This window comes from Elephantulus edwardii, unplaced genomic scaffold (genome assembly GCF_000299155.1).
Source record: "Elephantulus edwardii isolate Elephantulus edwardi_28Jun2011 unplaced genomic scaffold, EleEdw1.0 scaffold00007, whole genome shotgun sequence".
In the NCBI taxonomy this organism is placed as follows: domain Eukaryota; kingdom Metazoa; phylum Chordata; class Mammalia; order Macroscelidea; family Macroscelididae; genus Elephantulus; species Elephantulus edwardii.
In genome coordinates, this window is record NW_006399757.1 from 37,374,069 (window position 1) to 37,388,922 (window position 14,854).

The window sequence follows — 14,854 nt, forward strand, 5'->3', positions numbered from 1 at the left end:
CCCTCCTCCTCTCCCTCTCCCTCTCCCTCTGGTGTTGTTGAAAGTTTACGGGAACAAATACTTTCCATTCAATAATTCACGCACATTTTATTTCACACTGTTGACTGCAGTCCACACAATGCTTCAGCACTCTTCTCCTTCCTCCTTGTGTTTACTTGATCCTTCTTTCCTGTCTCATCTTGCCTGCTGAGCTTTATCTGTGGGCAAGTGTTGCCCCTTCAGACTTCATATTGTTGTTGTTTGAAGGTGTACGTGCCTCCCTGGGTGTCATTGTTCTCTGTATAGGTCAGTCTGTAGTTTGACTGCAAGTTGAGCTACAAGGGTGAATTCCGTTCCAAACTTGAAGGCCACGGTCTAGGGGGTTCCAGCAAAGTTGTCTTTCTATTCAGCCTGCTCCCTTCCTTGGTCTGGATAGCTAACTGCTTTGACTTTGGAAGGGGAACCCTCGGAGGCTGGGAGAGTAGGGAAGAGTCGTTGTTGTGTACCATTGAGTCAGAATGGACCAGTAACTGAGCCTCCAGTGGGTTTTCAGAGGCAGTAAATTGTGCAAGGGGAGATGGCCCATTGTTCTCTCATGGAGGAGCCGTGGATTCTAACGGCACACCGTTGGGATTACAGTGCTGTTTCTGCTAAATGGTACCCAAATGACCCAATGAGCAGAAGAGGCATGAATGTCAATGAGTGGTCAGCAAACCCTGCTAACTAAGGTTTAGGATGAAGAATTTTCCAGTGAGCAGTCAGTAGACATGAGAGAACCTCTCTGGGGTTCTCCCTTCGCCTGTTGGTGGGTTTACTGGCTCCTGCACGAGTTGCTTCTGAAGGACTTCTGTCTCCTCTTGCTTTGCAGATCTGTAACATGATGAATGCTCCCGAGGATGAATACTTCACATTTCAGGTAACTATGAACGTGCTCAGGACCCACTCTTACCAGCTGGACCAGCAGCCACCATGTGGCAGATTCTTCAGGGAAGGGAGAAGCTGTGGAATGAGGAAAGGAGGGGGGAGAAGATAGAGGGAGATACGGCGTTTGTCACTCTGGCATGGGCACCACTTCTCAATTCTCTTCTGTCGCTGATCATCTAGTGGCTAAAACAGTGAGTGCTCCTTGGGTGCATCCTGTATCCTGAAGTCAGCCCTTTTGGTGGTTTTCTCAGCAAAAGTTCCCTATAGCTTACTCTAACTATCCTGTTTTCAAGGGGAAAATCTTACTGGAGTTTTGGGATCTCTCTCTAGTGGCTAAATCCATCAAGGATCCTCTCCTGAAGCCGCTGTTGTTTAAAATGAGAATGGAGCTAGCCCAGAAGCCCAGACTGCTCTCCTAGGTTAGGTTAGGGGTATCCCACTTTCATTAGAGCTACCCTGTCAACAGAGAAGAGGTCAAAGGCCTCAGGGTATCTCGACTGTGGGATAAATGTCCAGTTTGTAGAGGTTTCTCAGCTGTCCAGGAAGCATCAGTGTGTTCACTGTTCATGCCAATGCCCTTCTCAGATCTTCATCCATGAGAAGGACATCTGTCCAGGGATTGCAATGCTCTGAAACCCACTCTGAAGCCCTGCTCCCAAGACACAGCAGGGACCCTGAGGCAATTCCATACCTGAAGACTCCCCGCCGCCTCTGAAGTCAACTTTGACCCTCGTAGGTGTCCTCCCATGAGACTGACCACCTCTGAGCAAGCTGTTGACCCTCCCAAGTGGAGCTGTGAACGCTTCAGAACTGTACCGCTTCCACCCCGCAGTCCTGCCTTCCATTTCTTCTCACCCTGCATCACGGTTGCACTCTCTTCCCCCAGCGCTTCACAGACATGGTCCTGCGTGTCATTCCATCAAGTTACAGGTGAAATGGCTTTCTCTCCAGCTCACCCTCTTGTTCTGGGCCCTACCTTCTGTCTCTCCACCTGTTCATCCCCACCTTGGGTCTCACAACTTTTTTCACCTGTTGAGTTTAATGGAGAAGCCAATAAGCCAGAATAAGCTACTGTTGAAGGGATCAAACGTGCAAATAATACAGTTCTCAACCACATTTCTTGGGAACATGGTGCTTGTATTAGTTTCCTATTGCTCCAGTAATGGCTGCAAGTTTGGAGTCTTACCACAACATATTTATTGTCTCCTAATTTCTGTGTCAGAAATTTTCTCTCAGATCTACCAAAACCAGTAAGTATCTCTGGGATAATGTCAAGGTTTCAGGAGAGCCACGTTCCTCTCCAAAAACTATAGACAAGAATCCATGCCATGTCCCTTTCTTTTCGAGGTTCCAGAAGCCTCCCACATTCTCTGACTCCTGACCTCTTCATTTTCAAAGCAAAACCCCTCCTTCCTCTGATCTTGCTTCTGTGTTGTTTCTCTCTTTCTCTGGTTCTGACTCTGTCTTTTCTGCCTGTAAGGACTATTGTAATAACTTTGAACCTCCTGGATGATCCAGTATCTAACTTAAGGTTAACTAATTAGCAACTTTAATTCCATCTACTGCTTTGATTCTCCTTCGCTGTATAAAGAAAGATGTTCACAGGTCCCAGGAATTAGGATGAGGATGTCTTTGAAGGGCATTAATCTATCCATTAGAGCATCACTTGAAGTTAATCTAGAGGTCAGTTTTCTTTTAACATCAATGGGGGGGGGGAGAATTCATATGAAAACAAAAAAGGTAGAGATTTTCTCTGTTTTAATTTTTAACTCATAAACACTTATAATTCACCTTACAACAGGCTCTAGCTAATGGCAAAATATATAAACAGATAGCAAGTGAGAACTTTCAGAAGAACTGAGTAATCAGGAAAGCTGATTTTGAAGCCTGCTAAACTTTACATGCATACTTTTCCCTTCGGCACAGGTGTATTATAATCTAGTGTCTGCTGTTGCTTCTGTCTCTAGTCTATTTGATGGTATTAAATACATAACTGTTTTCAAGTATTTCCAGTGATGACCAAGCCTTCTACTAAATGCCTTTGAGAACCACTATGCACTGCATGAAGGAGCTCTGGAGGCCTAGTGGTAAGAAACCACGTTGCAATCACAAAGATCAGGGTTCAAATTCACCAAACGCTCTATGGGAGAAAGATGGGCAATCTCCTCCTGTGAGATTTATTTTCTCTGAGCTGCTGGAGGGTGAGCTATGAGTCAATTCTGACTTGACAGCATACAACAACAACAAAACCAATGTGCCCTGAATGGGCAGTGTGCTCCTTAAAAAGAAGAATAAACATCACCTCACATACTTCAGGCGTGCTATCTGGAGGTACCAACCCTGGAGGACATCATGATTGGAAGTAGAGAGCAGCAAACGAGGAGAAAAACCCTTAATGAAATAAATTGACATAGTGACTAACAAGAGGCTGAAACACAGAGGAGGTGGTGAGGAGGCTTCAGGATCAGGCAAGGTCGTGTTGATCTGTTGCACCTAATGCTATTGTGTTTAGAATTAACTAAATGTTATAGCAACAATAGTGTGCACTTATCTTTTCCTAACCTTTGACCCTTAACAGAAACCAGTTGCCAAGGGTTCTCCATTGTGTCAGGGTAAAGCCATGATCCATAGAATCCTCTATGGCTGATTTTTCAAAAGAGGGTCACAGTACTTCTGGATGGGTTAGTAATCAAGGATGTTGTTTGCACCAGCCAGGGACCCTGCTTAACCATCTCCACTGTAGCTGAATTTATCCCAACCCATAGGAAACTTCTATCAGCTTTCTGAGTCTTTATATTTTTATTATAGAGACAGTATTAGACAAGACTGCCTCTCTTTCTCCTGAGTAACAGCTGGTGGATTTGAACTGCTGACTTTTTAGTTAATAGCACACCATGTAATGAACAATACCACTGAGATTTTGTTTTTCTGCTTTTCATTCTAAGCATAAGGACTAGACTTTCAATTAACAGATCCTTGTTTGTGGAACATCTGTTGTGTGTCCAAAGGGTGCTGGAAACACTGTAAAAAGCTACTTTTGGTTGTTATCCAGAAGGTCAGCTATTAAAGTCTACCAGCCATTCAGTGGGAGAAAGATGTCCTAGTCATAAGCCTTGGAACCATGAGGTGGTCCAACTCTGTCCAAAAGGGTTGCTATGAATTAGAATCAACCCAATATCTCTGAGTTGGTATAATATGCCCAGCCCTATCTCAGAAGTTACGTGGAATTTGAAACTTCTTTATTAAGTTTAGAAAGTAACCTTCAGGTACAAAATATTCTGAGACATTTAGAAACATCTAAATCTAACTTGTGTGGTCTGGGTAGTAAGTGCTGCTGGAATTCTGGGGGAAAACATTCATATGAGTTGAAGGCTTCCTGGAGAAGGTGAGGCAACCTGGGCTTCTAAAGATGACTGAACCATCTGGGAGAGGCAGAAGGCCAGACCAAACACTGTGGTCTGTCAAGTGGCTAATTATGTCTTAGCTACACGCTCTGCAGATGCTGCTCCCTGGTTCCCAGACGTCATAGGGCATTAGAATCACCTGGAGAACTTATTTAAGATGTACATTCCTCCCCTACTGCCCACAGATTATTATAAAACAAGCTCAAAAAATCTGTTGCATTATTGCAGGTGGTGCTCAGGCCACATTTTGAGGAACACTCTGAACCTTTTGTGTCTGCATCCCCCAGTTAAAACCTTAAACATCATGAGATTAGGGCCTGCGATTTATTCACTCTTTGCATCTCCAGCCCCCAGCCTCATTCCCTCAGAGAAATCAGGGTTTTGTCCTATGTTTGCTGGTGTACGCACCATCGCACACAGGCTGTCAGAGTGGATCCATCAGGAAAACAGAAACCACAGCCTTTCTTTCCACAGAAAATGTAGTGCCAGAAAACAGTTCGGGAAGTGCTGGGAGACAGGAAATATATGGAACAGTGGTGTCACAGGACTGGTGTCACTCAATGCGGAAAATCACGGTACCACATATCCCACCCTTGTGTAGGCAGGCTAGCTGGTGAGTACTCTGTACCCAATGGATAGAACCTCCAGCCTGACCCTGCTCCCACACAGGGTCAAGGGCTGTGTTAAGAGGCCTCATCCCTCCCATCCCCCCTCCCTTAGGCTCCCCTTGGCTTCTCCATTCTACTGTTGGCCAAGGCAGAGACCCTCTTCCCTGCTCCATGGTGGAACCACATACCTGCCTGCACCCTTGCTCTGCACTGAGTGGCAGGTGACTCCAAGCCTACTGACTACATTGCCTTGACGATCACTCTTCCTAGAGTTCCAGTCTACCTGCAGCCACCACTTTCACAGACCCTGGGGAGATGTTGGTGTCACTCCTTCTGACAATGTTGGGGGGTGGGTGGTCAGTCTCCAGAATCCTCTTAGTGATGGCCTTGGCAGGGGACACTGAGTTAACACAAAGATAAGAATTACAGGGAGCAGTCCTCACCCCTCCAACTAGGGGAATAAAGAGAAGTTCTGACTGCCAGAGCTTACATTCTTGGTTCAAGCACACGTGGTTGGATAGGCTGCAGCAATATGGTTGTAGGGTCCTAGCTATGATCTGCTGACAGAGTGAGAGCTGTACATCTTAGGAGCCAAAAGAGTGCTTTCTTCAATTCAAGTAAGAGCAACCCAAGTAGCGGTGGTGGTTATAGAGAGGTACAATGAAGGAACCTTGTGTGATAAAATAATTGTGTATTTTTATTCTAGTGGTGGCTGCACACACTTTACATACATGATACATTTTTCTAGAAATTCAAATGCTTTCTAGTCATAAGCATAGGCTGTTGTTGTTACCTCCAACTCACATGATCTTATCTGTAACAAACAGCTGGGCCCAGCAAAATCTTCATGATCATTGACATATTGCACTTTTCTCTCTGCCCCCCAGAATCTGCTCCATTGTCTTGGCTTCCATGTCAGTCAGTCTCATTAAGGGCTTCCCTTGTTTTCAAGGGAGAGACATCCCTTATTTGATGTCTTTCTTTATCTAGTGGTTGATGCCCCCTGACAGCTCACCATCTCTGTTTCTAAGGAGTGATGTAGTTGTATTTTTTCTCAGATCAGTTCCTTCCTCTGGCAATCTCTATAGGGTCGTTATGAGTCAGAATCATCTCCATGGCAATGGGTTGCTGGCAGTCCACAGTCTCTTCAATGTGCTTTGCAAACATTCCAATTTGAATGCATGGATTCTTCTGTCTTCCTTTTTCTTTGGCCAGGTTTCATATGCATATAAGGCAATTGAAAAGATCACAATTTTGTCAGGGGCACGTTGGTCATCAAAGTGATAGTTTTGCTTTTTTTTTTGGTATTTTTATTTTATTATTTTTGTGCGTGTGTACCGTCAAATCAGTTCTGACTGGTACAGGAGGAAATTGTCAATAGTTTTGCTTTTTAAACCTTTAAAGGATCTTTTGCAGGCTTGTCTGATGCAATATATCGTTTGATTTCCCAAGAACATGTAAAACTGATAAAATCTTACTAAACTCTGTAGATTATACCAATGTCAATATCCTAGTTGTAATTTTTAAAAATGGTTTTGTCGTCATTGAGAATGTTGTTGTTTTGTGCTGTCAAGTAAGAAATGACTCTTAGCCGCCCCTCCAGTGGGTTTTCAGAAGCTGTAAATCACACAGGAGGAGATTGCCTATCTTTCTCCCTCAGGGCAGGGAGAAATTGGAACCACCTGTCTTTGGATTGGCAGCACAAAGCTTTAAACCACCAGAGCTTCTGTCATTATAAATATGTGTAGCAAAATGCACACTAATTCAACCATTTATACATGTACAGTTCAGTGACATTGACAACATTCTTCCAGTTGTGCGACCATTCTCACCCTCCTTTTCTGGATTGTTGCTCACTCATTAACATAAACTCAATGTTCTTTAAGGTCTAGTCTTTTTATCTAGTCTCTCAATTTGCTATTAAACTTAGACCCTATATGGATAACTACTTATAGGAGATTTACAAAGAGCATATGTCCACAGTCCTTGCTTCCAAGGAGCACCTTTGTTTCTCTTTCTCCAGGGCAGACCTGTTTGTTCTCTTGACAGTCCATGGTATGTTTCATACTCTTCTCCAAACCACAACTCAAAGGAATCAGTTCTTCTTTTGTCATCCCTAGTTACTGTCCCACTCTCAGATGTATGACAAGCAATTGATTAATAATGAATTGGGGTGATTAAATAAAGTGCAATGTGGATGAAGAATAATGTGAAATACAATGTATATGAACTTTGTTCCCAAACCAATATAAAATAAATATTTTTTAAAAATGAAATAGCTTAACCTAAAGAACAAACCAACCATCCAAAAACTGCAGGAGATATTTTTAATTCAAACTTTTTTCCTTTTTTTTGTCTTTTTTATTATGTATGTATGTTTGTGTTTTTTTTTTACAGAGGCTTTGGATTTCCATTCATTCATTGCCTCCATTTTCTCCCTGTCCACTCCTCCCCACCAGCTCGCTTCCCCCTCCGAAGAGAGAAAAAAAAATAAAAAAGAAAAAAAGTTCCTTCATTAGTATACAATTCCCACGTCCCTTCCCCCCACTCCCCACCCCGAGTACACTTCTCTATGCAACCTTAATTCTGGATTCCTGTGCTAACCATAATACTCAATCATATATCACTTCTAATCTGTTCTTTCCCTCATCTGTTTCAATATACGTAATTTATCCAGTTTTTTTTCTGTCATACCCCCACCCTGATGTCAGACCCATTCTACAACAGTGGCACCATGCAGTATTTGTCCCCTTGTGACTGAGATATTTCACTCAGCATAATGTCCTCCAGGGTCACCCACTTTGAATAATATTGCATGACTTTAAAAATCATGTTAGGGCAATAGTTTCAGGGATTTATCCACCTCCTTGGCTTCAGAAAGTCTGGAATTCCTTCAAATTTGAAATTCTGTTCTGTATTTCCCCACTTTGTGCAAGAATTCTGCCATAGACTCTTTGATTAAAATGCTTTATAATAATAGCAGTTGGGCACCATCCACTTCTGGTGTCGTGGCAAAGGAGGCAATTAGCGACACATTTCATATCCTCTTCCTATTCCTTATTTTCCTTCTTCTTATGTTGTTTTTGACAAATAGAAATTGATTGTTGCACTTTGAACAGCTACCTGCAAGCTTTCAAGACCCCAGGTGCTATGAAATAAACTCAGAGGTAGAATACAAGTGCTAAACAGATTATTAGGCCAGTTAACTGCTATGTCCCATGAAACCATGATCCCCAACTACCACCAAAAGAATGGAATCCTGTTAGATCTTTGATTGGACGTAAGTGGCCCCAGCAGTGCTCTTTTTTTGTTTTGTTGTTGTTGTAAACATGTCTATCACACAACTTCTACCAGGTCAGCTTTATACAGGTGTGTTACTGACAGTAACCGTGTTAACTGGTTGTGCACCACCCCTTTAATCTATGTGATTTCTTAATCACCATCACTTGCCTTTTCCCTCTCTCCTTCCCATCTCTGGTAATCATTTGGTCTCTACACTCTTGCCTTTTTCTTCTCTTTTTTATATAAATGAGGTTATAAAATATGTTTCTTTCTGGAACTGACTATACTTTATTCAGCATAATTTCTTCATGTTCCAGTCATTTTATAGCATGCATCAAGACCATTTATTTCTTTTCCTAGCTGAGTCATATTTCAATGTGTGTACAGACTGCATCCATTCTTTTCTTGATCATCCATTTCTGGTTCATTCATTCTTTTCTTGATGGACATTTAGATTGTTTTCACTTTATAGTTACTGTGTATAGTGTTGCAGTGAACACTGGCCTACAGTTCTCTGAGTCTTTGCTGTTAAGACTTTTGGGTCTATAGCAAGGAATGGAATTTCTGCATCATATTACAGCTCTATTGTTAGTTCTTTTGAGGAACCACCGTGCTCTTTTCCACAAAGGCTGTGCCATTTTACATTCCCACCAGCAATGAAAAGGAATCCAACTCCCTCACAGCTTTACCAACATTTGTTGTTTCAAAACGTTTTTGTTAATTTTTTTAATCTTAGCTGTCTAATGTGGTTTGAATACTGTACTATATTACATAAAATGTTATCACTGGAGAAAAAAATGGGTAACTGCTAAGCAGGAACTCTCTGTGTAGTTATAAGTTAATGCTGTAACTTTGGAATGTATAAGGTTTTTTAAAAAGAATACCAACCTAAGTGATATAATTACTTGCAGAAAGGACCTGTGGATGAAACTGGTTGGGTCATTAAAAATGTCCTGTCCTTACCTATTGTCAACAAGAAAGAAGATATTGTGGGAGTGGCTACATTTTACAACAGGAAGGATGGAAAACCTTTTGACGAATATGATGAACACATTACAGAGGTAAGTTCAGTACGAAAATAATGGTGATACATGAAATGTACGAAACCACCAGACTCATCGCCGTACAATCAGAGCCAACTCATCGCTGATCCTCCAGTGGGTTTCTGAGGCTTTAACTCTCAAGGGAGGAGATTGCTCTTCCTTCACCTGCGGATCAGCTGGTGGATCTCAACTGCCCAGAGGCACTGCCCTCAGGCGAGTGGCGCACCTTTTATGAGCAAGGCCACTAGAGCTCCCTGCGTGAAACAAGAGTAGATAGACACTTGATTATTTTGTATTCTGGAAGAGTAGGGGTTTGTTTGTTTTTCTTCTTTTTTTTAACTGAGATTTTAATGAAAGTTTATAAAGAACTTGAGTTTCCCATCCTTCATTGATACACATTTCCTCCCTGCTCCCCAATCCCCTAGATCACTTTTTTCTTTGGGGGAAAAAGTTCTTTCATTGTTATACAATCGGTCCCTGTCCTCCCCTGCCCAGATCACTTTATTATGCAGCTCTTATTCTGGACTTTTGTTGGAAGAATAGTTTTGAAGCACAATGAAGAAATAGTTGCAATCAGCATATTGTCTTCTTCTCACTTTTGTTTTCTGACTTCTGGAAAGTCCAATCTTCTCACCAAAGTGGAAAACTTCAACTTAATTAATAAAAAACTTTGAGAATACGAAGAAACTGTGAGATATTTCAATCTCTTTCCAACTCTCCATCCTCCCTCTTGCTGTCTTTTCTCCTTCATGCTCTCACTCCCCTCCTTCCCAATTCCCAGCTCCTGCTTTAATTCCCCAGATATGGATAATTCTTTTCCTTTAATTAAGACCCTCAAGGAGATGGATTGGCAATGGGTTTGACCATGGCTGAGACCGTGGGAATGGTGCAGGATAGGGTCAGCTTCTAGCTGAGTCACTGTGAGCCATGATCAACTCCATGGCATCTAACAACAACAGCTACATCTAATGAAGTGTGTGTGTCCGTGGTGAACAAATATGAACCCAAATCCTGCATCCCATATTAGTGTAATAACACTAGCTAGTGAAGGGGGGAATAAAACCCCTAACAACTTCAGATAGGCTTAGTGTGCTTTATAGAGAAGTCCCTGGGTTACACAAATGGTTAGTGTGCTCGGCTGCTAACCCAAAGGTTCTAGGTTCAATCCTACACTGAAACACCTTAGTAGACAGGCCTGGTAATCTATTTTTAAAAACGGAACTATTGGAAATCCTGTGGGACATAATTCTACTCTGATACATGAGATCATTGAGAGCCAGGGCTGAAAACTGGTATATGATTTTCAGAAGGCTTAATTATGTAACTCACAACGGATGTGAGCAGGTGAAGCTGTTAGCTCTGTGGTTAGTCTTCACAATTCTCCTCTCCTCCCAGGTTGTCTTTCTAGCTCTTCCAACTTCCCAAATCTCTTGTGATTCATCCTTTCCTAAAGCTGTTTTGGATTCTATAGTCACACCAAGGTCAAAATGACTGACAAGACTCACTTCACCTGAGAAGAATTAACATGGAGACTTTAGTTCAACTCTTAAAGACATTAGCGGCCAAGGGTGAGATTTCATGTTGCAGCAGTAGGCAGAACAGATGCTCCTGAAGAGGCCTTCCTCCCAGCTCTTCACACGTCAGTGTGCACAGGAACCACCTGGAGAGCTTGTTAGTATGAAGAGTCCAGTTCAGTAGATTTGAGTCCGGAGTGAGGGGCAAGCTTGTAATGTGGAGCCTACAAGCTCCGGGTTGATCACTTGCTCCTAATCAGAAGACCACTATGAAAAGCAAAGGCTGAGTGAGTTTTATTGCCTGGGATTGAGTATTACTATGCTTATTCTTGGATTAAAACATGCTAGAGGTGTTAAGAGAGTCCTAGTGATACAGTCCTAGTGAAGAGAGCCCTGGGGGGTTAATGGTAAGGAGTTGTGCTGCCAACCCAAAGGTACTGGGTTTGAATCCACCAGCTGCTCTGCAGAAGAAAGATGAACAATCTCCACTCATGTGATTAGCTACCTCTGAGAACCCACTCATGTGTCAACTGAAAACCCGCTGATGTGTCAACTGTTAGTTCGAACTTGATGGTACTTAACAACAACAATGACCGCAATGTGGTGGTTAAACACACAGCCATTAGTCAAAGGTTGGTGGTTTGAACCTTCCAGCCACTCTTTGAGAGAAAGGTGCGGCTGTCTGCTTCCACAAGATTTCCAGCCTTGGAAACCCTCGGGGGCAGTTGCCTATAGAAAGGCAACAGATTTCAAGTAATGGAGTTGTTGATAATGGAAAAGGGATTGACTGATAGGGATGCCTGCAGGTAAATCACTTTGCAGCTAATTTTAGAATATCTGAAGCTCCTTTTATCCATTTCAGACTCTCACACAATTTCTTGGATGGTCTCTTTTAAATACTGACACCTATGAGAAGATGAATAAACTAGAAAACAGAAAAGACATTGCTCAGGAAATGCTCATGAACCATACCAAGGCCACTCCTGAGGAACTGGAGTCCATACTGGTAAGGGGGCATTCAGTCTTGCAAGCATTAGGCCATATCCAAAGAGTGTTTCTGGAACTCACCTGTTTACCCAGGGGTCTGACAGATGGGAAGCAATGGGTTTAGTTTGGAACTTCAGCTCCTCTTCACAGAAGGCAGAGACCAGTGGGAGAGCCTAAGGGCCCAGCATATACACATTCTTATTGGTCTTCCAAACTGCTTTGCTGTAAAAGCTCTTGAACCCATAGAAGCCAGGGCAGTAAAGCCTGGGGGGGTGGGGGAACTTTTAGGAAGGGAAATGTATCAGGAAGCTATTGCTATAATGGTGCTACGTATCAATGTGCCCCGGTGGGGTTAAAAAAATAAGCATTTAATCCTGACTCATTTACTAGTAGGTTGATCAGACTTTATTGATCTAGGTTGTGCTTGACTCCAGGTTCTAAATTGGACCTAGATTTGTTCTATGTGTCTCATAGCCTTCTTAAGCCAGCAGGGCCTGACTAATGCTCTCATAGTGATGGAGAAATACAGGCGAGCAAGCTTAACCATGGCTGCATATTTCAAGTCTTTGTTCATATCACATTCATAAGTCTTCTGATTGGTCAAATCAAGTCATGTGGCCAAAAGATCAACCTCGTGGATGATGAGGGAGTGAGTGAGTGCTTCATTTTAATCATCATAACATAAAGGGAAATATACCACCCACGCCTTCCGTTCCTTGTCCTTACCTAACTTTTAGACAGTGTGTGTCAGTGTGGTTTTGTTGTTTGGTGTATTGTGTTGTGTTGAGTTGGTTTCAGGGGTTGGTTTGGAGGTTAAAGAGAAGGTTGATTTGAGAGTTTGCGATGTTGAGGAGAAATGGCTGGGAGGATTAAAGGAATTATTTCTTTTGAATTGTAATATTGGCAAAGAGTGATGACTACCCCCTCGACTACCAGAAGAACAAACAAACTTGCCTTCAAGAAAATGCAACCCAGGAGCTCCTCAGGGCCAAGGAGGTAAAGGTTCATCTTTATGTACTTTGGGCATGTTGTCAAGTGGCTCCTCCAGTGCTTAGAAAAAGACCTCATACTGGGGAAAGCCGAGGGTCAGCAAAAGAGAGGAAGACCTTCAATGCCATGGACCGACACAGGGACTCAACAGAGAGTTTGGTTTTGGTGTTTTATTTTTTGGTGTGGTTTTTTGTTGTTGTTGTTGTCTGTGTTGTTTTTTTTTTAGATCATAAGGATGTTGTTGTTGTTGTTATGTGCCGTCGAGTCGTTTGTGACTCATAGGGACCCTATGTATAACAGTCCTAAACTCTGCTCTGTCCTGTGCCAATCGCACTGTCTCTGACACTCCCATCCCGATTATCCCAGTCACTGAATCAATCTACCTCATAGAGGGCCTTCCCCTCCTGCACTGTCCCTCTACCCTCCCAAGCATGATGTTTTTCTCCAAGGACCGGTCTCTCCTTACAACATGTCCAAAGTATGTTAGACAGAGCCTCGGAATCCTTGCCTCCAAGTTGCCACCCGGTTTAACCCTTTCCAGGACGAATCTGTTTGTTTTCCTAGCAGTCCATAAAGATAGTACCAGGTAAAGTTCCAATCCATTGTTCACATGAGTCGTAACTGATTCATTGGTACCTAACAATAACAATAGAGAAACAGATATAAGCTACTCTTCTTCTTCTTCCTCCTCCTGCCTTTGCTTCTTTCCTCCTTTCCTCCTTTTTGTTTCAATGGCTCAGAATTATTGCAACAAAATATTGTGAAGTGGATAGTTTTTTAAAGAACACAAATGTATTGTCTCACAGATATGGAGACTACAAGCCCAGTGTCTGGGCAGCAGTAGACTGTATCACGACGCTGCTTCAGGAGAAGAGCCTGACTTGTCTCTTCCGGTTGCTGGCAGCCGTTGCATTCTCTCTCTCTCTCTCTGTGTGTGTGTGTGTGTGTGTGTGTGTATCTTGTCTCTTATCCCTTTCTAAAATATCACTCAGAAAGGACTAGGACTCATCTTACTCAGGTAAAACCTGTTAACTCCCCTGAAGACATGTTCAATTTCCAAGGTCGTATTACAGGTGCAAGGCTCAGGACTTTCAGGTGGGCATGATTCAGCCCATAGCACGTACATATAAACAACCCACGCTGCTTCTTTTTAAAAACACAGCTTCTGTTAATTTTGGAAAGATAGAGGAATCAATTCTATAAAAGCTTTTCATGGTCAGATGCTTTAAATCTTCTTTGTCACCAAAATACATCTTTGTCGCAAGACTCATCACAGCATCATTTTAATTGCTTTTAATTGTAGAGGAATCAAATAAAAATCTTCTCACTTCTTAGGAATTTAATACTTAAATTGCTTTCACATTTTAGAAACTTAAAGAGAAATTAAATATAGATGTAATTGAAGACTGTGATGAGAAACAACTTGTCACACTTTTGGTAAGTATTTTCCATCTCTGATGCTTTTTAAATGAAGTGTATTAAGATGCTGTTTCAGTTTTTTAAAATAAATGTTTGAATTTTTTCTTCAATGTGGTCTTTTAAAGCTAAAAAGAAGGAAAATGTATATCCAAAATTGATATACTACTTCCCTGCTTTTCTTTCTCTTGGCCCTAATAGTTCAATCCACAGAGGTAATTTAGAATCACATCTAAATCAGATCACTGTATAAGGAACTTTAAGATTTAGGCAATAGGGATGTCATGGCCTGGTTTATCTCTGTAGCTTTGAACTATAGCACGGCCATCACAGGAGACATAACCACAGTGTTGTGTGTTGCCTTGCCAGCAGAAAGATCAGCAGTTCGAAGCTGTTAGCTCCTCTGCAGGAGAAAGCTGAATGTTCTCTTCCCATAACCATTCACAGCCTTGGAAACTTGGGGAAGCATTGCCATCAGAACCAGCTTAAGGACAATTTGTTTGACTTTTTGGATAATGTCTGTCATCTTTAGCTTTTCTTCTGGAAGTGGGAGGAGCTCAGCTTTTTTTCTATTGTTTCTTGATGATGATGATAATGATTTTTAACAAAAGTTTACAGAAAAGTTGGATTTTCATTTATTCATTGTTGCACATTTTTCTCCCTACCCACCCCTTCACTTAAGAAAAAAAAATATATTTTTTTTTCAT

The 14,854-nt window shown here is 42.1% G+C and overlaps 1 protein-coding gene across 1 annotated transcript in view; it reads left to right on the forward strand.

Moving 5' to 3' along the window:
• The window catches only part of PDE6C (phosphodiesterase 6C, cGMP-specific, cone, alpha prime), a 55,450-nt gene that overhangs the window by 20,291 nt on the left and 20,305 nt on the right, over positions 1-14,854 (forward strand). The window contains exons 8-11 of the mRNA XM_006880355.1: positions 848-895; positions 9,109-9,258; positions 11,617-11,760; positions 14,100-14,168. Of these exons, the coding sequence (XP_006880417.1) occupies positions 848-895; positions 9,109-9,258; positions 11,617-11,760; positions 14,100-14,168 (411 nt within the window). The remainder of the gene's footprint in view (positions 1-847; positions 896-9,108; positions 9,259-11,616; positions 11,761-14,099; positions 14,169-14,854) is intronic.